General features: G+C 42.9%; 1 protein-coding gene and 1 pseudogene across 2 annotated transcripts in view; one reads left to right on the plus strand and one right to left on the minus strand.

The window, feature by feature from the left end:
- RNF157 (ring finger protein 157) overlaps nucleotides 1-27,037 on the minus strand; it is a 79,915-nt gene that overhangs the window by 48,543 nt on the left and 4,335 nt on the right. For both annotated transcript variants that reach the window (XM_059996672.1, XM_059996671.1), the window contains exon 2: nucleotides 8,411-8,529. In XM_059996672.1, coding sequence (XP_059852655.1) covers nucleotides 8,411-8,529 — 119 coding nt within the window. The remainder of the gene's footprint in view (nucleotides 1-8,410; nucleotides 8,530-27,037) is intronic.
- Nucleotides 11,331-21,668, plus strand: LOC132414863 (NHP2-like protein 1 pseudogene; annotated as a pseudogene).

Genomic DNA, 27,037 nt, shown 5'->3' on the forward strand with positions numbered 1-27,037 from the left:
GCTAAGTTCCCATGTCACAACTAAGACCCAACACAGCCAAAAATAAATAAATTAAATAAATAATTTTTTTAAAAGTATGAATATTTATTCCCTAGTTTAGCTCTTTATAATCTGGGTTTTCTTTTACTCTCAGGTTGTTAAAAGCAGGCCACATCCACACCTAATCTGACGTTTCTAAAGCTGAACCATCGCGGCCTGACACCCAAAGGCTGACGCTCCATCCCTCTCCATGCTTATTCTGATGTTTTTCTCATTTTCCACAAGCCCGTAACCACTCAGCAGACCACACCCTTCTTGCAGTTCATTAAAAAAAAAATTAAAACCATTATTCTATGAATTTCCTTAATTTTCCTACCTCTATATATTCTCCTCTATATATTTTATTTCCTTCCTGTGCTCAGCAGTAATCCCTTCTCTATTTTTAGAAAAAATTTAAATGCTTTTAATTAAAAAGTGAAACCATGTTCACTGGGGAAAATTCAAACAACATAGAAGAATATGAAGGAAGTACCTCCCCTCACTGATGCACCCCCAAGAGTTACCCCATCACAGGTTAAGATGCATTGTGCTCATGTATTTTTATGCACCTGTAAATATCAACATAAATGTACGCATATATTTTTATACACTGTTACTTTTATCAGAAATGAAACCAGGGACTTCCCTGGTGGCGTGGTGGTTAAGATTTCGAGCTCCCAAAGATTTCGAGCCCGGGTTCAATCCCTGGTCAGGGAATTAGATCCCACATGCATGCCGCAACTAAGAGTTCACATGCCACAACTAAGGAGCCAGTGAGCCATAACTAAGGAGGCTGCCTGCAGAAACTAAGACCCGGTGCAACCAAATAAATAAATAAATATTAAAAAAATAAAATAAAATAAAGAAATGAAACCAGACTCTACATTATATATAGGAACCTGTTTTTTTTTGGTAAACGATGTGGTCATAGATATATTTTCACCTCAGTGGATACAGCTCTGCTTTATTTTTGGCTGAATACCAGTTCATAGTATAGACACACTACAATTTATTTAACAATTCCTGCCTGACGTGTGGAAAACCCACACACATCTGGTGTCAAAAGTGAATCAGGAGGGAATTCCCTGGTGGCCCAGTGGTTAAGAATCTGCCTGCCAATGCAGGGGACACGGGTTTGAAACCTGGTCTGGGAAGATCCCACATGCCGTGGAGCAACTAAGCCCGTGTGCCACAACTACTGAGCCTGTGCTTTAGAGCCCGTGAGCCGCAACTACTAAGCCCGCGTGCCACAACTACTGAAGCCCGTGCTCTGCAACAAGAGAAGCCACCGCAGTGAGAAGCCTGCGTACTGCAACGAAGAGTAGCCCCTGCTCACCACAACTAGAGAAAGCCCGCATGCAGCAACAAAGACCCAACGCAGCCAAAAATAAATAAATAAATAAATAAATAAATAAAAAGTGAACCGGAAAAAAAAAAAGTGAATCAGGGGACTTCCCTGGTGGCACAGTGGTTAAAAACCGCCTGCCAATGTAGGGGACATGGGTTTGAGCCCTGGTCTGGGAAGATCCCACATGCCGTGGAGCAACTAAGCCAGTGCACCACAACTATTGAGCCCACATGCCACAACTACTGAAGCCCGTGCACCTAGAGCCCGTGCTCCACAACAAAAGAACTCACTGAAAGGAGAAGTCTGTGCACCACAATGAAGAGTAGCCCCCGCTCGCCACAACTAGAGAAAGCCGGAGCATAGCTAACGAAGACCCAACGCAGCCAAAAATAAAATAAATAAAAATTAATTAATTAATTTAAAATATGTGAATCAGCATTGTAGTAGAATACTGAGAGCAGAGGAAACACAGGAGTATGTTCTTCCTTTACATGGACACTCAGAGAAGTGAAATAGCTGGGCCACAGCTGAAAATTTGCTAAATATTGCCAAACTGAATGCCCAAAACAAAAACAGTTGTAGTACAATTATAAAGGAAGGAAGAAGGAAAGAAGATAGCAGACAAAAGACAAAAAATCCAATCTAATACACACACACACACACACACACACACACTCACTCGGAAAAGAGGCCCACTCCTTCCATGGACTTCACATTGTGCTATGGACTCATGTCCCCCTCCCCCATTCATACGTTGAAGCCCAACTTCCAATGTGACTATATTTGGAGATGGGGCTTTTGGGAGGTAATTAGGGTTAGATAAGGTCATAAGGGTGGGCCCCTCAAGATGGGATTAGTGGCTTTATAAGAACAGAAATAGAGATATCAGTCTCTCTCTTTTTTTCTCTTTTTGGCCACACCGTGTGGCTTGCAGGATCTCAGCTCCCCAACCAGGGATTGAACCTGGGCCACGGTAGTGAAAGCCCGGAATCCTAACCACTAGGCAACCAGGGAACTCCCAGTCTCTTTCTGCCATGTGAGGACACAGTAAGAAGGCAGTCACTGCAAGCCAGGAAGAGGGCCTTCACCAGCAACCCAGTCTTCCAGCACCTTGATCTTGGATTTCTCAGCCTCCAGAACTGTGAGAAGTGAGTATGTGTTGTTTAAGCCACCCAGCCTGTGGTATTTTGTTACGGCAGCCTGGGCAGATGAATACAGGCTCCAGGGCAGTAGATACTGGGGTACTTGTGACCAACCGGTCTGGTTACACTGGGGCCTGGGCACAAACCAACCTGCAGACAAAACCCATGCAGAGCATCCCATTTAAGTGGTAGCTGCCCCCAGGGGCTCCTCCTCCGAGTCCTCTGACTTAACTTCTCCGCTTCCCTCCACTCACACTGCCCACAACTTTTGAATCTGCACCATCCTTATTTTTTAATGCCGCTATCCTAGTTCAGGTACTTTTCATTCTTAACTAAAACTACGACCTCTTAACTGGTCTCTTTAATCTCCTCCCTTTCTGATCCACTCTACACTGTGAGTTGATTTAAAGAGCTAACTTTCTAAAATGGAAATCAAATCACAAGAGTTGTCATTATTTGAATTCTGAAAATATTCCAGCAAGATGGATATTTTTTTAAACTTTTTAAAAAAAATTTTTTGGCTGCACCATGTGGCTTGTGGGATCTTAGTTCCCTGACCAGGGAGTGAACCCAGGCCTGCAGCAGTGAGAGCGTGAAGTCCTAACCACTGGACCACCGGGGAATTCCCAAGATGGGTTTTTTTGTTTTGTTTTGTTTTTTTTGCGGTACGCAGGCCTCTCACTGTCGTGGCCTCTCCCGTTGAGGGGCACAGGCTCTGGACGCACAGGCTCAGCGGCCTTGGCTCACGGGCCTAGCCGCTCCGCGGCATGTGGGATCTTCCCGGACCGGGGCACGAACCCGTGTCCCCTGCATCGGCAGGCGGACTCTCAACCACTGCACCATCAGGGAAGCCCCAAGATGGGTATTTTTATAGATGGGGAAACAGAGGCTCAGTGATGGCCAATACCTTAACCTACACCACAAAGCTAGTCAATGGCAAGGCCACTCATGACTACGACCTTCTCTACTGCCATAGAAAAGGATAAGCTTCTCAGTACAATATTCACAGCCCTTGGAACACGGGCCCAGTTTGTCTTTCCAACCTCATCTCCCACCAACATCCCTCACGATCCAGTCCTTACAGACTACTTGCCATTCTGGAAGCCCGACGGGCACTTCGGCATCTTTGTGCTTCCTTGCAGTGCTTGTTAATTCTGCCTTAATGACCTTTCCAGTCTCCACCCAGCAAGTCCTGCTCATCACTCCAGGTTCCAGGACTCCTCTCTCAGAGCCAGTTCCCTGGGCGGAGGGCATCCCCACTCCCCTGCGCTTTCAGATTACTCTGGCCCTGTCTCTCTCGGAGAACTTACCACGACCCATCACAGTCAGGGGCAATCTGCCCACCCCACTCCGCCAGAGCTCCTCGGGGCAGGAGCCAAGTCCTTCTCGCCTTTGCATTCCCCGTTGTGAGCACAATATATGACTCACAGATATTTACTGAATGAATAAACGGCACCATGGCTAACACAAAGCTCTATATGTGTAAAATCCTGCTTCATAAATGGATATATCGCCAAGTTCCTTTAACTAACTTGCTCTCCCTGCCCATATGTGAATAAAAGGGTTCAGTGTATGGCAACTGGATTTAAGCACAACTTTGGGGTACATCTCTATGAGAGGAAGAAGGAAAGCCCACCTCTGTGCGCCTTGGTTCTTAACACCAGCTGTGCAGCCTGGCTGTAGGGAGCGTGAGGAAGAAGTGACAAAACACACAAGAGGTTGTGGAGTATTAGGGGCCCAACGAAAACTCAGCTGCTTCCTCTCAGATGACAGGAGAGATCTGAACTCCGGAGAGTCAAGAGAACACTTGATATCTGACAATCCTAAGGTCACTAAGCCTCCAGATAATTTAGAGTTTTAGCACTAATTTACCTCAACAAACTAAGATCTAATGCAATAAAGGACCAAAAAAATCAGCACCAGCTCTTCTGCCACCTAAGAAAGGGAGGAATGGCCTTGACTCAACTGTGATGTACAAACACAACCATCTTATCTCCTCTATATAGGGACCAGGGCAGAAAGCCCTTCAGAAGCCCTGTTCACTACTTAAGACAGTTGCTTAAAAACCAGTGGGTATTCTCTCCACCCAGAACTATCAGTCACTGCAGAAATAACCAACCTGAAAGCCTAGTGAGTGCAGCGAACATGGCTCCATACCTCTTTGCATCCAGCAGTTGCAACGCATTTTTCAAGCATGACATTCCTATAAAGTCAGAACTGCCTCCACTTTACAAGTGGGTAATTTGAGAGCCTGAGTGATGGACTTGCCAAGGTTGCAAAGAGTTTAAGGTACATAAAACTTCCAATCTTGATTCCAACCTCGCTTCAACCATCCTTCTACATATACACACACTCTGGTTCTTTAAATCTGACCTGAAGACTTGATAATACATTTGACTTTGATGGATCATCCTAAGTGGGAGATCAGCTCCAGTAAAAACTACAGGCTGAGCGATAACTGAATGGTACTCATCTTAGTCTGATCGTTCAGAAATGACAGGAAAAACAAGACCCAGAAGCCAGGAAGTCTATGGCATTTATAATTTAATCTAATAATGTATTTCAACATATTTTGTCCCCATCTCTCTGGAAAGAGGTGCTGTTCCTGCCTGAAGCTGCTGGATGGCTTTATAAGGCTGTTTGCTTTCCTCTGCAACCTGACGCCCATTTACCGACACCGAGATACGTTACTAGAGAGTAGAGGTCAGCTCTGCAGAACTCAAGCGACCAGTCAACCTTCAATCGATGGGCCTTCCCCTAAACAAGCTGACCTGCGGTGACGGCAAACTCCCCAGGTCAGGTCAGCAGGTGGAATTACACACCAGCTATGGACTCTGTCAAGAGGCACACAGGAGAACATGTCATGGCCATGCTGGCTACTTTCGGATGGTTGTCTCTCCATATCTCACAAACCTCACTTGATGATCTACTTAGACAGACTCACAGACAGGACACGCGCAGGGGTCCTGAGTGCACCTCACCTGACCAGCAGGAAAGGGCAGAGGACCCCAGGCTCTGGAGCTGGACTGCTGGGATCAAATCCTGATTTAGTCACTTCCAGGCTTTGCGATCTTTGTTTCAATTCTTTGTGTCTCTTTGTTCTTCATCTGTCAAATCAGGACCCTACTCGTTAGGGTGAGAACACAACGAGAGAACACGTACGGAGAGCTTAGCACAACCGGGCCTGGCAAACAGTAAGTGTTCAATAAATGTTAGCTATTATTATTATCAACTAAGAAAGGGGGAAAGCAAAGGGAAATGTGCTACATTTCTTCTGTTTTCTCTGCTTCTACCTCCCTCTTTGAAGTGACCCTGATTTCCTTCCTTAACATGAAATCATGATGTCTTTTGAGAACATTTGCTCTGTGCAACATGAAGCAGAGTTAATGATTACTTCATAAAAACAACAACAGAACGGCCAGTGTTGATACTCCTTTGGGAGAGCGCCTGCAAGTGAAGGTCAAGTCTGCTCTCCTGTGCTCCTGGAAGAGCTCATTCATTCACAGGCTCACAGAGAAGTGTAAACAAGGCGGTTAAGCTTTGCGAAGGTTCGTTAGCTGGCAGAAACCTCAAAATGAACCTAAAGAAGTGTTCCCTTGTTTTAAAATCATCTTTGGGACTTCTCTGGTGGCGCAGTGGTTAAGAATCCGCCTGCCAATGCAGGCGACACGGGTTCAAGCCCTGGTCCGGGAAGATCCCACATGCCGCAGAGCAGCTAAGCCCGTGCGCCACAACCACTGAGCCTGCGCTCTAGAGCCCCTGAGCCACAACTACTGAAGCCTGCGTGCCTAGAGCCCGAGCTCTGCAACAAGAGAAGCCACCGCAGTGAGACGCCCACATACCACAACGAAGAGCAGCCCCCGCTCACCGCCACGAGAGAAAGACCTCGTGCAGCAACAAAGACCCAAAGCAGCCAAAACTAAATAAATAACATAATCTTTATGGCCTGAAAAGGTGAAAAAACAAAACAACTACACTTTTTTAAAGTACATGAACTATTCTGACACCAGAGGAAAGAAAAAAGGGAGGAAGAAATGGACACAAACGTCAAGTCCATGTGAGAAGAAAGGGCATTTTTCCAGGCATAAGCTGACTCTCAGTGAATGAGGAAGAGTACTTATCTGGCTCCATCAGAAAAAAAAGATCTTTCCACTCTAATGGCTAAGGTAGTAGCAGCAAAATCAGAGAACAGACATTTGGTAAGTGTGAGCTGTCAGAAGTGAATCTGAAGCAGAAAGGACTTGGTATTTTCTAAAGTACTACTGGACTAAGAATTAGAAGGTGTTGAAGAGGGGGACTGTCACCCCAGATAGAAAGGAAGAAAACAATGAAAACCATCACCACCACCAACAACGTTTTTCAATTAAAGCTCCAGATGGAAGATCATCACCAGATTAACCTTCCTAAAAAGCAAACAAACAAACAAACAAACAAATTTCTCCAGGGCACTTATCTGCCTAAAAACCTTCAGTGTTCCCCAGAGCCTACAGGAGAGAGTGGAAAACGTCTGGAGGTAATGGAGTCCCCACCTACCTTTCCAATCTTGTTTCGCCATCAGGAAAGGTCCACTCCCGCCAGACTGGCTTCCTTATTTGTTCCAGGGGAGGAACAAACCATGCTCATTTCAGCTTTGTATCCCCAGCGCCTATCACAGTACCTGGTACACAGTAGTTTCTCAGTAAATGGTTGCCCATTCAACAGAAACGTGAATGCTTTCAGGTCTGTGCTCTGCACCTCACTCCCGGGAAGCCCCTTTCCCACTCGCCTTGTGAAAACCCAGCCATCGTCCAAGGCCTTGTTCTCCACACCGGCACCCCTTGCCACTCCCCTCCCCCACTCCCTATTCCTACAGAACCCCATCCCTTCAGACCCTGGGTGCTACTGAAACATTTCCCGTTCCTATGTTTTGTCTGCCCCACTAAACTAGGAGTTTCTGGAGAAAGGCAGGATATTTTGAAGCAATGAGAAGCAGTGGAAAGGTTATGGATCTCTGGCTAGGCAGATCTAGTTATGTGACTTTGGGAAAACTTTCTGTAAAGCACTTCGAACAGGGCCCAGAACATAGTAGGCACTTCATAAAGGCTATTACCGCTGTTCATCTCTCGGAACCTCAGTTTTCTCGCAACCTCACTTCTCTCGCTTACAAAATGGGACTGATAATAAATCCTCTGTCAGGTGGGTCTTTGTGAAGATTAGGAATAATGCCTGAGAAGTCTCTAGGGCCTTCCTTAGCACACAGCAGCCACTCAATAGCCATATGGAAGCTATGATTACAACGCCTCAGGCTGGGTGCAGAGAAAGTGCTCCCTAAACGTTTATGGAATGAGTTGAATGAATGGAGAGAGAGACAGTCTGATAGCAGGTCAGATATCAAGGGGAGCTTTCTGAGTCATTCATTCAACAGATCTTTATTAAGGGCTTATCGTAATGTCCCAGGCTTTGTCCTGGGTGCTGGGATGCAGCAGTCGGACAGCCCTTGCCCTGTGAAATGTACCTTCTGATGGGGAAGGCAGATACTAAACAGGAGGAGACAGAGAAATAAAAGCGCTTATATGGTATTAAGTGCTATGAAGAGGAACGAAAAGCAAGGTGAGGGCAAGCTAGGGGCTGGGCAAGGGCAGTCCTCAGAGGTGGCATTTAGGCAGAGCTTCAGATCCCTAGGAGAGCTGGGGTTTGTGAGCTGTCCTCGCCCTCAGGCAGACTCTGTACTTTTCCACGGGGCGGCCTCGAGTGCCAGGAGACCCTGATGCCTCAAAGAGGCTGCGGTCTGGCTCCCAGGGCCCCTCTCAACTCAGACCAAGCTACAAACACTGCTGAACCAGCAATTACAAACTTATTTTGACAAGACCATTTGACTTGGGCCACTTAGCCCCGCGTGGATGTAAACGGATTACAATCATACCGCAACTGGTCTGTTCCCCAGAAAGTTCAGATCGCTGTTCTCTCCAAACAGGTAGCCTTCGGGATGAGTTGAATCAAACTTCTCTCCTCCCATAATGAAGTGGCTGGCAAAATAGTTTCCTAGAGGGCGAGAGACAGAAAAATCAAACAGAAACCAGTCAAATTAAGCCAAGCGAAAAAGCTGATGCGGGAAAAAAAAAAAAAAAGGTTAACCCTTCAACAAACAATTAGAGCAGCTTCTAACCCTAGGAAAATGTTCTTCTCTTGATTGGGGATAATGGCACAAAACAAACAAAATCATAGCAGTGAGAACCCAAGATACCAAATATAAAACAGATCACCGTATTCCTTGTGACATTCTTAATTGAATCTTTACCATGATCTGCCTATGATACCATGAAGCAAAAGACCAGAAGGCCCCACAATGCACATGAACATATAATGTATGAACATATCTATGTTATATGTATGTTAATGAACATATATATGTGTTTTGTTCCTGATTTTTTTCCTTACACTGGAAGCGGTTATTCTTTGCTCTCCACCTCTTCAGGAATCTTAACTGCAGGTACCAGCATGCATACACACATACGTTTCTTTGCCTAGATTTGTCATAAGCCAGCTCATACTACACACAGAAGTCTCAGCACCTACCTACCTATGTGTATACCTCCAAAACCCTCTTTGTTTTTCATATTTGTTTCAAAATGATTGTTTAATAGGAAAATACAAATTTAAATAATACTGCCCCAGGCTTTACCTACCAACTACCACATAGATTATGTAGCTTAATTGGACAGGTTTAGTGCTATGAAAGATACAGACACATACACAAACCCTAGTCTCAAATTCATTAGCAGTGCTGATGGCCAAGGTTACAGGGACATCAGTCACACAGGCTCTCTTTGCCCCACCTTGACCAGCCAGGAGGCAGGGATATTTTCAACTCTACACTAACCAGATGCGATCAGCAGTCAGGGTCAGAATCCCCATCTGCCTTATCCAGATAGAAGGAAGAACCGTGCCAGGACCTGATGGCACTAAGTCACCAAGGGGGGCTTAGGTAACACCGCACATTCCATCTGGAAACACTTTCCAAATCTGATGATTAAACGAATGCTTTTCATAGAATGGATAAACAACAAGGTCCTACTACATTGCAAAGGGACTATATTCAATATCCTGTAATAAACCATAGTGGAAAAGAATAGAAAAAGGAGTATATGTATATGTATAATTGAGTCACTTTGCTGTACAGCAGAAATGAACACTTTGTAAATCAACTATACTTCAATTAAAAAATGCTTTTTTTAAAAAAATAGATCTTTATTGGAGTATAATTGCTTCACAATACTGTTAGTTTCTGTTGCACAACAAAGCGAATCAGCCATATGCACACACGTGTCCCCATATCCCCTCCCTCTTGAGCCTCCCTACCACCCTCCCTATCCCACCCCCTAGGTCATCGCAAAGCACAGAGCAGATCTCCCTGTGCTATGCGGCTGCTTCCCACCAGCCAACTATTTTATATTCAGTAGTGTATATATGTCGATGCCACTCTCACTTCATCCCAGCTTCGCCCTCCCACCCCATGTCCTCAAGTCCATTCTCTATGCCTACCTCTTTATTCCTGCCCTGCAACTAGGTTCATCAGTACCATTTTTTTTCTTCTTAGATTCCATCTATATGTGTTAGCATATGGTATTTTTTTTTTCTCTTTCTGACTTACTTCACTCTGTATGACATACTCTAGGTCCATCCACCTCACTACAAATAACTCAATTTCATTTCTTCTTATGGCTGAGTAATATTCCATTGTATATATGTGCCACATCTTCTTTATCCATTCATCTGTTGATGGACACTTAGGTTGGTTCCATGTCCTGGCTATTGTAAACAGTGCTGCAATGAACATTGTGGTACATGACTCTGTTTGAATTACGGTTTTCTCTGGGTATATGCCCAGTAGTGGGGTTGATGGGTCATATGGTAGTTCTATTTTTAGTTTTTTAAGGAACCTCCATACTGTTCTCCATAGTGGCTGTATCAATTTACGTTCCTACCAACAGTGCAGAAGGGTTCCCTTTTCACCACACCCCTTCCAGCAAAAAAAAATGCTTCTTAAGCCACATTTCTATAATCTAATTCCCCCACAAAGGCAAGCTGTTCAAAGTGAACGACTCCTACCATAACATACTTTACCGATGCTCTCATACACCCCAGTTCTTAGATTAATACAAAGAACTGATGAATCGGCAAAAGTCTTCTTTACGTGTTATACGGCTCGGGTAAGTGTTTCAATGTTTTAGGTATACAGCAAACTCTAAAAAAAAATGAGATTCAGCACTTTCAGCCTGTGAAGAAGCCACAGCGAGGAAGACAGAGAAGAATGTTCTAACAGAAGAACGGAACCAAATGTTCATTTTTTGGGTTTTCTACACATGGAGCTGCTTTCGTCTAGAAACACTTATTAAACAAAACCACGTGGATAAAATCACTCGCCACGAAGTGAGGCAGTTCTTTCGTTAAATAACAGGCAGGAAAACATTATTTGAAAGTAACAGCTGCCAAAACAAAAGCAATCACTGAGGAACGCTTGAAAGTTACCCATCAGAACGAAAACACACAGGGCAGCCATCTGCAGTGATACAACAACGCGATTCATCATTTAGGAAAGCTTAGTTATCAATTATTTATGTCTAGCACTTACTAGCCCTATTTTCCACGTGCATAATTTATAGAGAGGGGAGGTGCCTCGTTGCCATAAGCAGAGGCAGCCATCTCAAAGAATCTGTCATTTACTGTTGAACCTTAGTAAAATATATTTTTTATACATTAGACATTATACATTTATTACACATTAGGTGACATTAGAAAAGGGAAAGATGTTTACGTTGATGGATGGATGGCTTGCCCAAATCATGAATAAAGAACCGGGAGAAGCAGGTTTGGTGTCTGTGGTACAGGTTGAGTTCAATGTGGGACATGTTGAGTTTCCAGTACCTGGGAGCAGTCAGGTGAGGGATGTGGGGACAATGAAATCCACGGAGATTTGATCCTAGCAAGAGAAGAGCACTAATGGCTTCAGGGTTAAAGTGTTAAAGATGACAGTGTTCTAGTGGAAATGCCATTTTCGGGGGGAGCTGTGACATTAAAAGAAATTATCCAGAAAGCAGTGCAGAGCTAACTGTAGCCTTGCCTGGCATTAGAAATCAAGAGCACACATATACCAAGACCTAAAATTAAGGTCAATAATCCACACATGAAAAGGGGATTTTTCATTTCAGGAGAAGCGTCAATGCCAAGTTCCCGGGAAAAGCTGATCTTCCTTGGTGCACTTATCATCAGGTAAAAGGAAAATTAAACTTAAGACAACCGAAATTTTGTTTTTTCCTCTTTTTGAAATGCACCTCGCTAATAACCCCAGTTAGACTAGAGAGAGAGCAAACTTGCTATCTGCAGCCTAGCTAAAGCATTCTGCCTGTTTGCCCAGGCTGCCCAGAGGTGTGGATCAGGGCACAGTGACCGAGAGCGGCCGCATCAGCAGATGGGAACACCAAACACACTAACAATCCTTGGAAAAAAATGCCTTCTGGACAATTTGCACACATTTTTGCTTCTTAGTGTGAACTGCGCTCTAAAATCAGAAATGGTAGGGGAAAAAGAACTGCCCTAAAACACTTCTTTGCCTATTTGCTAATGGGAAAATACACACATGACTAGTAGATAACCTACAAGCTTTCCATTATTAGTTGGCTATAATTTCTTAAACAAATTATATTTAAAACAAAAGGTATGAGTGGGAGGGGAAAAGGGGAATTAGTGTTTAATGGGTAGAGAGTTTGTTTTGCAAGAAGAAAAAGTTCTAGAGATTTTAACACTAATGAACTGTACACTTGAAAATGGTTAAGATGGTAAGTTTAATGTTATGTATTTTTAACCACAATAAAAATAAATATCAAGAAAAAAAAAAAAACCATAACATATGGCCCAGAATGACCAGTGCTAATACAATATTTTTTCAGTATTTTAAAAAAAGTATTAAAGAAAATAAGGCATCTAGACAAACAAAAATCAAATTACTTACAAGGGAAGAAAATTACACTAGTACTGTTCTTCCAGATCAGCACTGAACAAAGATATGCTAACACAGGACTTCCCTGGAGGTCAAATAGTTAAGACTCCACGCTTCCACTGTAGGGGGAGTGGGTTCAATCCCTGGTCCCGGAACTAAGATCCCATATGCCGCGTGGCGTGGCCAAAAATATATATATGTATACCATGAGCCGTAAATGCAAGCCACATATGTAATTTTAAATTATCTAATAGCCACATTTTTAAAAAGTAAAAATAAGCAAAATTAATTTGAATATATTGTATTTATCCCAATGTTGGATATTCCAATATCACAATAGATCCAAAATATTATTTCAATAGGTAATCAATATAAAAACTTTTAAGGAGTTATTCACATTCTTTTTTCAACTATCCACGAAGAAAAATACAACTATTTGTTACTCAGCAAGAGAACAAAGAGAAATATCTTAGAATTCACTAACTTAAATAATTTACCCAGTGAATTAAGATATTAGGGCATATTCCTAACATCACAATGAAATTCAGTGTTGCTCAGTGAATTCCAGAATTTATGTCTGTCCCAGTGAGATATTCGGACATTTGCCACCAAACCACTATGTATTACCACATCACGCAATAAAGGGTAGTTAAACCTCCTTCCCGTCTTTCTACAACTCTGTATTTAAAGGGTTCCCTAAATGTTAACAAACAGAAACTCTAATTTTATTCTAATTTAAAATAACTTTTCTTTCCAAATCTATGATATTACTGAAATATGTTGGTCTACAGAAAAAGGGTTAGGGGAAAAAACCCAACTGTTTAGGCCTCTAGGTAACAGCAATTTATTTATTGTCATGGCATGATTCCAAATCAAAGATTTTAAGGTTTTTGAAACTTTATATTTTATAAAACTAACAAAATTCAAAGACGCTGCTGAGGAAGCAATAAAATTGTGATAATTTGTATAGAGTAAAAGATGAAGCAAAATATATTTTGGATTTTAGTCACTATCTCATGCTAATTGGGAGTTTTTTTTGTTTGTTTGTTTGTGTTTTTTTATGCGGTACGCGGGCCTCTCACTGCTGTGGCCTCTCCCGTTGCGGAGCGCAGGCACCGGACACGCAGGCTCAGTGGCCATGGCTCACGGGCCCCGCTGCTCAGCGGCATGTGGGATCCTCCCGGACCGGGGCACGAACCCGTATCCCCTGCATCGGCAGGCGGACTCTCAACCACTGCGCCACCAGGGAAGCCCCTAATTGGGAGTTTTTATTGCAAGATCTCTAATCAATCTTCCCTTCTTTTGGTATTTTTTTAAAAATTGAGGTCACAGTAAAATAAATTAGATATCCTGCCTACAAGTGAAAAATACTAATCTTCACCTATTTACTTTTGGACCAATGGAGTTATATCCTTGATTATTGTAGAAAATGGAATTGTACTTAAAAATAACTTCATACAAAATTAAAATATGGGAAAAAATTTAAAAAATAAATTTAAAAATTATGGAAAAACTGGCTATGGAAATCCTGTTACGTTTTCATATATCTGAAAAATCTTCATCTACATGGCATTTCAATAATATACTTTAAGCTTAAGGTCACAAAAATAAAAGGAAAGTAACAAAATTGTATTTAAACATCTCTAACTGTTCAAGTCAATTCTAATGCTACAATGCTGCTTTTGTTATTCATGTTTTTCACTTATTTAAAAAAATTATAGGGACTTCCCTGGTGGTGCAATGGTTAAGAATCCACCTGCCAATGCAGGGGACAGGTGTTGGAGCCCTAGTCCGGGAAGATCCCACATGCCGCGGAGCAACTAAGCCCGTGCGCCACAACTACTGAGCCTGTGCTCTAGAGCCCTCGAGCCACAGCTACTGAGCCCACGTGCCACAACGACCGAAGCCTACGTGCCTAGAGCCCGTGCTCCACAACAAGAGAAGCCACTGCAATGAGAACTTCACGCACCGCAACGAAGAGTAGCTCCTGCTCGCCACAACTAGAGAAAGCCCGTGCCCAGCAGCCACGACCCAACACAGCCAAAAATAAATTAAATAAACAAAATTGAAAAATTATATAAGTAATACCTGTCTTTGGCAAAAAAAAAAAAAAAACAAAGAAGTACGTAATTTAAAAAGTAATAATCCAACACTATGAAAGGTAACTCCATTATTAACAATCCGTTTGCAGCCTTCCAGATTTTCCTATACATATATAAACACATTCAGGTTTTCTGTTTTGCTTTATTTTGATATTTAACCTAATTGGGATATTACTGATATTGATCTGCATGTTGCTTTTTTCCCTAATGTACTGTAGGCATCGTTCCAGGTCTGTACTTATGGATTGACCTCATTGCCTCATTGTTCTTTTTTTTTTTTGACCCGTTCGCTCCGAGCAGCTTGCGGGATCTTAGTTCCCCAACCAGGGGCTGAACCCGGGCCTCGGCAGTGAAAGCACCAGAGTCCTAACCACTGGACCGCCAGGGAATTCCCGACCTCATTGTTCTTAATGACTACATAATAACCACCTCTTATTGAGGGCTTACTCTATACCAGTGCTGTACTAACAAGTATTATATAGGTTATCCCTCAAAATCCTATAAGGTGGGTGTTACTAATTTTTTTTCTTTTAATTTTACCAAAGAGGAATTGAATGCACAGACAGTTTAAGTACTTTGTCCAAGGTCACACAGCTAGTAAGAGGCAGTGTCAGGCCCCAAATCCAGCTATTTTTATTCCAGAGCCTGTGTGTACTCTTAACCATTACACTGTAATCCCAATGAGTGCCCACATTGAATTAACTGTTTCCCTACTGATAAACACTCCCTATTCTTTCTAGTTTATGTTGCTTGCCTGCTTTTTTTTTTTTCTTTCTATTTGATTGTTTTTACATCTGGAATTTGTCCTCACGGACTGTATGGGATAAGATTTTTTTTTTTTCCAAATAGGAAATTTTACTAACACCATTTACTGACTATTCCATTTCCCCCACTAATTTGAAATGCTATTTTTATCATGCTATATATACCTAGATCTGAATTCTATTCTATTCTGAACTAGTACAACATAGTTTTAACAACTGTAGCTTTACAGTATTTACAGCAAGGCACATATCAATGGACCCAAACCTTTCCCACATTCTCAAGTCCCCAAACCTGACCCCTCTACCCGTCTTCCTTTTCTTTTGTGGCACTCCCTCAAAACCCTTCTCCAGGGACTTCCCTGGCCGTCCAGTGGTTAAGACTCCGTGCTTCCACTGCAGGGGGCACGGGTTCGATCCCTGGTTGGAGACTATGATTTTGCATGCCGCGCACAGCGCAGCCCCCCAAAAAACCCCCAAACCCTTCTCCATTACGAAAGTTTCATCACCTTACAACCTCCCCATACTTCTATTCATACTTCCTTCCCGTCTCAAGAAGATAGTCCTCTTTTCCCCATTCCAAGGTTAACTTCTTCACCTGGGTTCTCATTCCCAACTGCCTCTATGTCCTCCAGACCTCATCAAAAACCATCGTTCTTTCTCAAGATTTCTATTCCCCTCTCTCCGCTGGCCACTTGCCTCATTCTACAAATGTCTTCCCTCCCTGACTAAAAAAACAAATACAAAAACAAGTTCCATCTGCCGTGCCTTAAGACCCACCCGCTCACCCATCCATCCATCCACCAGTTCATCCTCTGTCTGCTCCCACCCCACATCCAACAACTCCTCAAATCTTTTTTTTTTTTTCCCCTCAAATCTTTACAACAGTTTCCACCACTGCACTGAAACTCTTCTCTGGAATACCAAAGAGGCCAACTGTCTTTTCCCACAATTCATTCACCTTACGAACGCTCAGAAGAGTTCAACACGAATTTCTGAGTCTTCTTCTTCTTGCCCCACTTTTCCACCCAGCCCCAAACATGGATATGTCTCTAGGAGCTCCATCCTCTGCTTTTTTTTCATTCTTCCTCTCTCTCTCTTCCTCACAGAATCAAAGCAAAGGCTTTGACTTAAGACAGAGCTGGATTTGGTCCTGATGCCACCGTCTACTAGCTGTGTGACCTCGGACAAATCATTTAACTTTTTTGAGCATTAGCTTTATTTATTATTTTGGTTGCAACGGGTCTTAGTTGGCGGCACACGGGATCTTCTCTATGGCATGCGAACTCTTAGTTGCGGCATGCATGCGGGATCTAGTTCCCCAACCAGGGATCGAGCCCAGGCCCCCTGCATGGATTCTTACCCACTGGGCCACCAGAGAAGTCCCGCATTGGCTTCTTTATTTGTAAAATGGAGATAATAATACCCCTTTCCAAGGATTGCTGTTGGGATCTAATAAGATAACATTTATGCAGCTGGCTAGGCGCAGTGGGCAATTAATACGCGTTGGCCCTCCTTTGCCGTCCTCAACTCCCAAACCTTTGTCTCTGATCTTTCTTTGGAGTTTCAGTCCAAATCTTTAACCACCTGCCGTATCTTTTACCTGGGTATCCCTTCTTTGCCTCAAACTCAGTGAATAACCTTTTCTTCTGGAAGGAGGTGGAATGAAAGGCATTTTATCTTAAGAGTTGGCACCAGAACTCCTCTTAGGGAAGGCTTAATTTTTTTTTGGAATATACATTCACGAGCTACTTAGAATGGAGAATGGCACGCCAAGAGTATGGGTGCTTTTGTTGCTTGTTAATGGCACTCAAACTACTTTGTAATTTGTTTTATTTATTTATTCACTTATTTATTTACTTGGCTGCACCGGGTCTTAGTTGTGGCATGTGGGATCTTTGTTGTGGCATGCAGGATTTTAGCTGCGGTATTCAGGATCTAGTTCCCTGACCAGGGATTGAACCCGGGCCCCCTGCGTTGGGAGCACAGAGTCTTAGCCACTGGACCACCAGGGAAGTCCCAGTAAGTTGTTTTTTTTCTCAGGGGAAATAATAAAGAGAAGAGTCCAAAAAAGGAGAGGTAAGAGGAAAAGAGACATTAAGACAGAGGAAGGCCAGGACTGGTGAGCTGAAGAGCCAGTAAAACTCCCTAGTTGACATACAATTAGGGAGTTTGTATTTCTCCAATGTAAGCCCAAACTTCATCATCCCCCTACAAATCTTTACTAGAATCCACACTTTGTTGTTTTTTTTTTTTTGGCGGTACACAGGCCTCTCCCTGTTGCAGCCTCTCCTGTTGCAGAGCACAGGCTCTGGACGCGCAGGCTCCGCAGCCAGGGCTCACGGGCCCAGCCGCTCCGCGGCATGTGGGATCTTCCCGGACCGGGGCACGAACCCGTGTCTCCTGCATCGGCAGGCGGACTCTCAACCACTGCGCCACCAGGGAAGCCCTAGAATCCACACTTCGAATAATTTATGTGAATGGAATTTTTTGGAGAAACTGAATAATGGACCAATGTTACATTTGTTATGAGGCCAAGACAGCAAGCTGGAGCTCCGGGGCCAACATGGTCATAACATGTCACCTGGGAATTCACAGAAATCTCTGAGGGGGCATCAGAAGTCTGTACTCTGATTTGGGAGAATAGGTGGGTTTCTGTCTAATCTACCTAGATTATTTATTTAGTTAGTTAGGCCGCACAGCGCTGCATGCGGGATCTTGGTTCTCTAACCAGGGATCAAACCCACGCCCCCTGCAGTGGAAGCGTGGAGTCTTAACCACTGGACCGCCAGGGAAGTCCCAAATCTACCTAGATTTTGAGGAGCGGTAAAGCCCTGGCCGACATTTGGGAATCAATTCTAAAGCAGTTTCTGCTCCATATTCCCAATTTCTGTCAACGGGGCCTCACTTCTCTGGCTCCCAAGCTAAAAACAGTACAGGCATCAAAGCTACAAAAACCGTGAACATGTGCTTTGTGCAAAGCACCCCGTCAAGACCTCAGCCCTTTCCAAGTTTGATTACAGTGAGTTACCAGGTAACTTTCCTAGCAAGTCTCTATGCTTCCAGTGTTTTCTCCCCACAAGCTATCCCTCTAAGAGATAAATCTTCCTTAAAACACCATTTGCTTCCTCTCAAATTTGGCTCCTACCTGTAATTCTGTATCTATCAATACCATCGGCGACCTTTACCCACTACTAATACTATTCTCCACATTGGACTATTGGAGAGCTCTACCTGCCTTCAAAGTCTACCTTCAAGGCCATTAGCTCTCAAGAGCCCCACCCTTAATGATGAAGCTCTTCTCTTTATTTTATTCAATTGGCATAAACCACTCTGTACTGTTTTTTTTTTTTTTTTTTGCTGTACGCGGGTCTCTCACTGTTGTGGCCTCTCCCGTTGCGGAGCACAGGCTCTGGACGCGCAGGCTCTGCGGTCGTGGCTCACGGGCCCCACTCCATGGCATGTGGGATCTTCCCAGACCGGGGCACGAACCCATGTCCCCTGCATTGGCAGGCAGACTCTCAACCACTGCGCCACCAGGGAAGCCCTGTACTGTTATTTTTAAAAACAGCTTTATTGAGGTATAATATACACAGAATAAAATTCATCCATCCTACAATCAACTACCACCACAATCCAGTTGAAAACACCACCCCGAAATGCTCCCTCATGACAATTTACAACTAATTCCCACTCCCATCCCCAGCCTTAGGTAAACACTGCTCTGCTTTCTATCTCTACATATCTGCCTTTTCTAGCCATTTCATATAAATGGACTCATACAATAATACACCGTCTTGTATCTGGCTTCTTTCACTTACCACAATGTTTTTGAGGTTAACCCGCATCGTGTAGCATATATCAATAGTTCGTTCCTTTAAATTGCTGAATAGTATTGCAATGTATGAATATACCTCATTTTATTAATCCATTCACCAGTTGATGGACATTTGGATTATTTCCAGCTTTTTGGCTGTTATGAGCAATGCTGTTATGAACATTTGCATACATATCTTTGTATCTATGTCATTTCTTTTGGATAGATTCATAGGGGTGCAATTGCTAGATCATCAGGTAAATTTATGTTTAACTTTTTCTATTTATTTATTTATTTTTGGCTGTGTTGGGTCTTCGTTGCTGCGTGCAGGCTTTCTCTAGTTTCAGCGAGCGGGGGCTACTCTTCGTTGTGGTGCATGAACTTCTCACTGCAGTGGCTTCTTTTGTTGTGGAGCATGGGCTCTAGGCGTGAGGGCTCAGTAGTTGTGGCACACAGGTTCAGTAGTTGCGGCTCGCGCGTTCTAGAGCGCAGGCTCAGTAGTTGTGGTGCACGGGGCTTAGTTGCTCCGCGGCATGTGGGATCTTTCCAGACCAGGGCTTTAACCCATGTCCCCAGCATTGGCAGGTGGATTCTTAACCACTGTGCCACCAGGGAAGTCCCTAACTTTTTAAGACACTCCCAAACTCTTTTCCAAACTGGCTGTTACCATTTTACATCCCCATCTACAATGCACAAGGATTCCAATTTCTCTGCATTCTCACCAACACTTGATATTGTCTTTTTTATTGTTGCTCTCCTAGTGGTTTTGAAGTGCTATCTCATTGTGGTTTTAATTGTGTTTCCCTAATAACTACTAATGCTGAGCATCTTTCCATGTCTTTATTGGCCATTCCTGTATCTTCTTTGGTGAAATGTCTATTCAACTCTTTCGTCCATTTGTAAATTGGGTTGTCTTCTTAATACTGAGCTGTAAAAAGTTCTCGATATATTCTGGAAGTAAATCCTTTGTGTGTTTTGCAAATGTTTTCATTCAGAAGGTGGCTTGTCCTTTCATTTCCTTAATGTTGTCTTTTGAAGTAGAAACATTTTTAATTTGGAAGAAATCCAATTTATCAGTTTTTTCTCTTATGGATTTTGCTTTTGGCAATGTATCAAAGAACTCCGCCCAATCTGAAACGAATAAATAGTTTCTCCTATGTCTTCTTTTAGGGGTTTTATAGTTTTAGCTCTTGAAGTTAGGTCCATTTTTAAAACAGCTTTGGGACTTCCCTGGTAGTCTAGTGGGTAAGACTCCACTCTCCCAATGCAGGGGGCCTGGGTTCAATCCCTGGTCAGGGAACTAGATCCCCACGCCACAACTAAAAGATCCTGCACGCCGCAACGAAAATCTCACATGCCGCGACTAAGACCCAGAGCAGCCAAAGAAATAAATAAATATTTTTAAAAGTAACAATAAAAAAGTTTTATTGAGCTATAATTCACATACCATATAATTCACCTATTTAAAGTGTACCATTCAATGGTTTTTTAAGTATATTCACAGAGTTATGCAACTATTCACTACTATCTAATTTCAGAACATTTTCATTATCCCAGAAAGAAACCCATTAGCAGTCACTTCTCATTTCCCCCTCCCCCGGCCACTGGCAGCCACTAATCTCCTTTCTGTCTATGGATTTGCCGCTTCTGGACACATCATATAAATGGAATTATACAATATATGGCCTTCTGCCTCTGGCTTCTTTCACTTAACATCAGTGCTTTTCAAGTTTCATCCAAGCTGTAGCAAATATCAATACTTCATTCCTTTTTGTTGCCAAGTAACACTCCATTGCATGAACTTACCACATTTTATCAGTTGTTCCATTCACCAGGTGATGAACATTCGGGTTGTTTCCACCTTTTAGCTATTACGACCAGTGCTGCTACGAACATTCAAGTACATGTTTTGGTGTGGATTTTTTTTTCATTTTTCTTGGGCATATATATATTATGTGTGTGTGTGTAACATATGACTGTAATTGCTGAGTTATGAAGTAATGAACATTTGAGGCACTGTCAAACTGTTTTCCATAGAGCTTTCTGCAGCGGTGAGGGCTCCAACTCTGACATCGCCTGTGCTCCTTGACCAATGACGATACCATGGAACTGGAGCCAAGATTGAGGCTGATGTAAATCTGAAGGCCTACCCTCTTGCAGATGCCCACCTCACCAAGAAACTACTGGACCTCATTCAGCCATCATGTAACTACAAGCAGCTTCGAAAAGGAGCCAGTGAGGCCACCGAAACCCTCAACAGAGACATCTCTGAGTTCACTGCGATGGCTGCAGATGCCGAGCCCCTGGAGATCATGCTGCACCTCCCACTGCTATGTGAGGACAAGAACGTGCCCTGTGTGTTTGTGCGTTCCAGGCAGGCCCTGGGGCGAGCCGGTGGGGTCTCCAGGCCTGTCATCGCCTGCTCTGTCACCATCAAAGAACGCTCACAACTGAAGCAGCAGATCCAATCCATCTAGCAATCCACTGAAAGGCTCTTAGTCTAAACAGGTGGTCTCTGTCAAACTCCCTGCTGACTCCTACCCCAGGGGTTATGTATCATATTGTCTGTTAGCATCTAGTATTTCCAGCTACCTTCTATGGTTATAAAAGATTGTAGCGCTAAATCTGGAAAAAAAACCAAACTGTTTTCCATAGCAACTGTACCGTTTTACATTCCCACCAGCAGGGGACCAGAATTCCAATTTCTCCACATCCTCACCAACACTTACTATTTGTTCTGTTTTGTTTTGTTCTGATATGCAGGCTGCGGCCTCTCCCTTGCGGAGCACAGGCTCCAGACGCGCAGGCCCAGAGGCCATGGCTCACGGGCCCAGCCACTCCACGGCATGTGGGATCCTCCTGGACCGGGGCACGAACCCGTGTCCCCTGCATCGGCAGGCGGACTCCCGACCACTGTGCCACCAGGGAAGCCCTACTATTTGTTTTTTAAGTTATCACTATCCTAATGGATATGAAGTATTATCTAACCGTAGTTTTGAGTTGCATTTCCCTAACAGCCAATGATGTTAAGCATCTTTTCACTGTTGACGTGCTTACTGTCCATTTGTATATCTTTGTTGGACAAATGTCTACTCAAGATCTTTGCTCCTTTTTTAATCGGGTTGTCTTTTTGTTTTTTGAATTGTACAAGTTCTTTATATAATTCTAGATATAAATCCCTTACCATACATAAGATTTGCAAATATTTTCTCCCATTCTGTGGGTAGTATTTTCATTCTGTGATCCATTGTGAGTTAATTTTTGGTCATGTGGAGAAAGGGTCTAAGTTCATTTTCTTGCTTGTCAATATCCAGTTGTACTAGCACCATTTGCTGAAAAACCTATCCTTTCCCTGTTGAATTGTCTTGGTACTTCTGTCAAAATCAACTGAGCGTATATATAAGGATTTATTTCTGGCTTGCAATTCTGTTCCATTGATCTACATGCTGTTTTCTTTTAAGTTATTTTTTCTTTTTTGATATGGACCATTTTTAAAGTCTTTGTTGAATTTGTTACAATATTGCTTCTCTTTTATGTTTTGGTTTTTTGGCAGCAAGCCAGTGGGATCTTAGCTCCCCGACCAGGAATTGAGCCCACACCCCCTGTGTTGGAAGGTGAAGTCTTAACCACTGGGCCACCAAGGAAGTCCCTGATCTATATGCTTCTTGTTGTACCAATACCACACCATGGCTTGACAGTAATTTTTGGAATTGGGTAGTGAAAATCCTCCAAGTTTGCTCTTCCTTTTCAAAATTGTTTTGGATATTCTAGGTCCTTTGAATGTCCACATACATTTTAGAATTGGCTGGTCAATTTCTTCAAAAAAGTCTGTTGGAGGGCTTCCCTGGTGGCGCAGTGGTTGAGAGTCCGCCTGCCGATGCAGGGGACGCGGGTTCGTGCCCCGGTCCGGGAAGATCCCGCATGCCGCGGAGCGGCTGGGCCTGTGAGCCATGGCTGCTGAGCCTGTGCGTCCGGAGCCTGTGCTCCTTAACAGGAGAGGCCACAACAGTGAGAGGCCCGCATACCGCAAAAAAAAAAAAAAAAAAAGGTCTGTTGGAATTTTACCAGAAAATGTACTCAATTTTCAGATCAATTTGGAGAACACTGGCATCTCAACAATACTAAGTTTTCCATTCCATGAACATGAAACGTCTATTTATTTAGATCTCTTTAAACTTTTTTAGTTAAAGCATCAATCTCAGCAACATTTTAGAATTTTCATTGTACAAATCATATACTTACTATGTGAAATTTATTCCTGAGAACGGTATTCTTTTTGATGCTACTGGGAATGGCAACAGTCTCCTTAATTTCATTTTCAGATTATTGCTTGTATATAAAAGCACAGTTGATTTTTGTGTGTTGATCTGATCTTGTATCTGCAATGTTCCTCACTCATATTTTAGTTCTAGTAGGTTTTTTTGTGGAATCTTTGGTATTTTCTATACATAGGATCATGTCATCTATGAATAAAGACAGTTTCACTTTTTTCTTTACAATCTGGTGGCCTTAAATTTTTTAAAAAATGTGTTTCTTTGTTTTGCCTTATTGTACTAGTTAGAATCCCCAGTTAATACTGAATGGCAAAAGCAGGCGTCCTTGTCTTCTTCTAGATCTTAGCAGGAAAGCATCTGTATCTCACCTTTAAGTAGAGTGGTAGTTATGAGCTCTTCGTAGATGCCCTGTATCAGATTGAGGAAGTACCCTTCTATTACAAGTTTGCTGAGTGTTTTTCATCTTGAAAAGGTGTTGGATTTGTTAAACGTTTTGTCTGCATCTATTGAGATGATCATGTAGCTTTTATTCTTTATTCTACCAATATGGTGTATTAACACTGATTGATTTTTCAGATATTAAACCAACCTTGCATTCCTGAGATAGATCCCTGGTCATGGTATATTCTGTATTCTTATTTATCTCTGTATGCCTGCATTCTATCTTTGATACTAGATGATAAGCACTGAAATTTTGGAAGGAGTGTAATTTTGATTTTTTTATTTTTGGCTGCATCAGGTCTTAGTTGTGGCACACGAGATCTTTCATGCGGCATGTGGGCTCTTTGTTGTAGCTCTCAGGCTTACTTGCCCCGCGGCATGTGGGATCCTAGCTCCCCGACCAGGGATCAAACCCGTGTCCCCTGCATTGGAAGGCGGATTCTTAACCACTGGACCACCAGGGAAGTCCAGGAAGGAGCATAATTTTTAAATAATGATTTTTAAAGACTGCAATTTTTAGACTTTTAAAAATATGTTTTCCCAGCACAAGCGCTCTTTCAGAAACTAAAAACTTGAGCTCAGCACCTATTTAGCAAGAATAACTTGTTAAAATAAGAAGCCACTGGGGGGACTTCCCTAGTGGCGCAGTGGTTAAGAATCTGCCTGCCAATGCAGGGGACACGGGTTCAAGCCCTGGTCTGGGAAGATCCCACATGCTGCGGAGCAACTAAGCCTATGCACCACAACTACTGAGCCTGCACTCTAGAGCCTGTGAGCCACAACTACTGAGCTCTCGTGCCACACCTACTGAAGCCCGCATGCCTAGAGCCCGTGCTCCACAATAAGAGAAGCCACCACAATGAGAAGCCCACGCACCACAATGAAGAGTAGCCCCCCGCTCGTCGCAACTAGAGAAAGCCCGCGCACAGCAGCGAAGACCCAATGCAGCCAATAAATAAATAAATAAACTTATAAAAAAAATAAAAGAAGCCACTGGGAATTCCCTGGCACTTCAGTGGTTGGGACTCTGTACTTTCACTGCTGAGAGCGTGGGTTCAATCCCTGGTTGGGGAACTAAGATCCCATAAGGCTGCGGGGTATGGCCCCCCCAAAAAAAAACGAAGCCACTATGACTGTTAATTTTTATGTCACCTTGGCTAGGCTATGGTGGTCAGCTGTTCGTCCAGACACTAATCTAGATGTTGCTGCAAGGATATTTTCTGGATGTGATTAACATTTATAATTAGTTGACTTTAAGTAAAATAGATTACCCTTGATAATGTGGGTGGGCTTCATCCAATCAGTTGAAGGCTTTAAGAGCAGAAACTGAGGTTTTCTGGAGAAAAAGAAATTCTGCTTTAAGACTAACATAAAAATCCTGCCTGAGTTTCTCATCTGGCAGACTGTCCTACAGATTTCAGACTGAAGAATACAATGTCAACTCCTGTCTGAGCTTCCAGCTTGCTGGCCTGCCCTACCAACTTCAGACTTGCCAGCCCCCACAATAATGGAGGCCAATTATATGTATTTATCTCCCATTGGTTCTCTTTCTCTGGAGAACCCTGGCTGATACAGCCATCAAATAGCTTATATTGTTAATCCTCCCTTCTGTGACCCACATCATGAATTACAAAGTTGATTCTGAGGGCTTCTATCCTGCTGATTGCCACAGGCATCAAGATCACAGGATCAGAATCTATACACTGGTGCACAGCACAACGCATGATAAACACGTAGCAGGTGCCCAAGAATGTGCACTGATGGCAATAAACAGAAAGAGAAAAGAGACGCTCAAGAACAAAAGAACACAACCACCATCATATAAGTAAGTGAAAGGCCCCAAATCACAAGACAAAATCAAGAAGTGAAAGAAATCAGTCTGCTCTTAATGAAGTAAAGTACAAATAAAGCAAAAATACTGGAGGTTTCGAAAGTAGAAGAATTACCACGTTTTAAGTGTTCAAAAATAATACTGGGGCTTCCCTGGTGGCTCAGTGGTTGAGAATCCGCCTGCCAATGCAGGGGACACGGGTTCGAGCCCTGGTCTCGGAAGATCCCACATGCCGCAGAGCAACAAAGCCCGTGCGCCACAACTACTGAGCCTGTGTTCTAGAGCCCGTGAGTCACAACTACGGAGCCCGCGTGCCACAACTACTGAAGGCCACGTGCCTAGAGCCCGTGCTCCGCAACAAGAGAAGCCACGGCAATGAGAAGCCCACGCACTGCAACAAAGAGTAGACCCCGCTCGCCGCAACTAGAGAAAGCCCTCGCGCAGCAGCGAAGACCTAACACAGCCAAAAATAAATAAATTAAATAAATAAATTTATTTTAAAATAATAATAATACTAGCGTTTGAACTCCTGATCTTGATGATTCCATCATTAAATGGAAGAACCTTTACATTTTTTAGGGTATTAAATGTATTTACTATGAATTTCAGAAACCTACTTAATTTTAGGTAACGTACCAATCAAAATGTGCCAAAACCAAATAGTTCTTTATTCTGCAGTAAGTTCCACCTTTGAAAGCCCCTGGTTTCGAAACATATTTACCTGATGCTCCTAAAAGCTAAGAGAAACTTTTATAACTATTTGATAAGCAAAGGCTCAGTACCCACGCTTTAGAAATGTGGTCTGCCCTAGGACAGACCCACTTGACAAGCATATGTGTACCCCAATATAACAAAAATTTGGAAGATGATGATGTTAGCTGCTCAGGACTCTGATTACCATTCTGAATTTTTATAATAGATTTCCCTCTTAACACCTGAGCAAAACGAATGACTCCTATTTTCCAATTTGCTCAAATATGTAAGAGAAAAATGAACTAGATTTATCAGGTACTGAATTAAAATGGATTAAATTGTCTTTATAGTATGCTTATTTCTTCCTAGACAGAGAAAACAGAAATAATGACTCATATCAACATGGGGACCCCTTTCAAAAGTCGGGCCTACACGCATAAAAACAACCACCTCAGCAAAGCCCTAACTTTGCTGAACCAACGATCATGGGCTTTGAAAGACGCAAAGATCTCAGAGAAGGATTTAAAAGCACGTATGGTTTCCAACTGAAAAATTACGAAGGCACGACCAAATGCAGAACAGTGCTATAAATAGCTTTCCATGATAATGTAGAAATACCCTACAGAAACAAACT

Source organism: Delphinus delphis, chromosome 19, assembly GCF_949987515.2.
Source record: "Delphinus delphis chromosome 19, mDelDel1.2, whole genome shotgun sequence".
Classification (NCBI taxonomy): domain Eukaryota; kingdom Metazoa; phylum Chordata; class Mammalia; order Artiodactyla; family Delphinidae; genus Delphinus; species Delphinus delphis.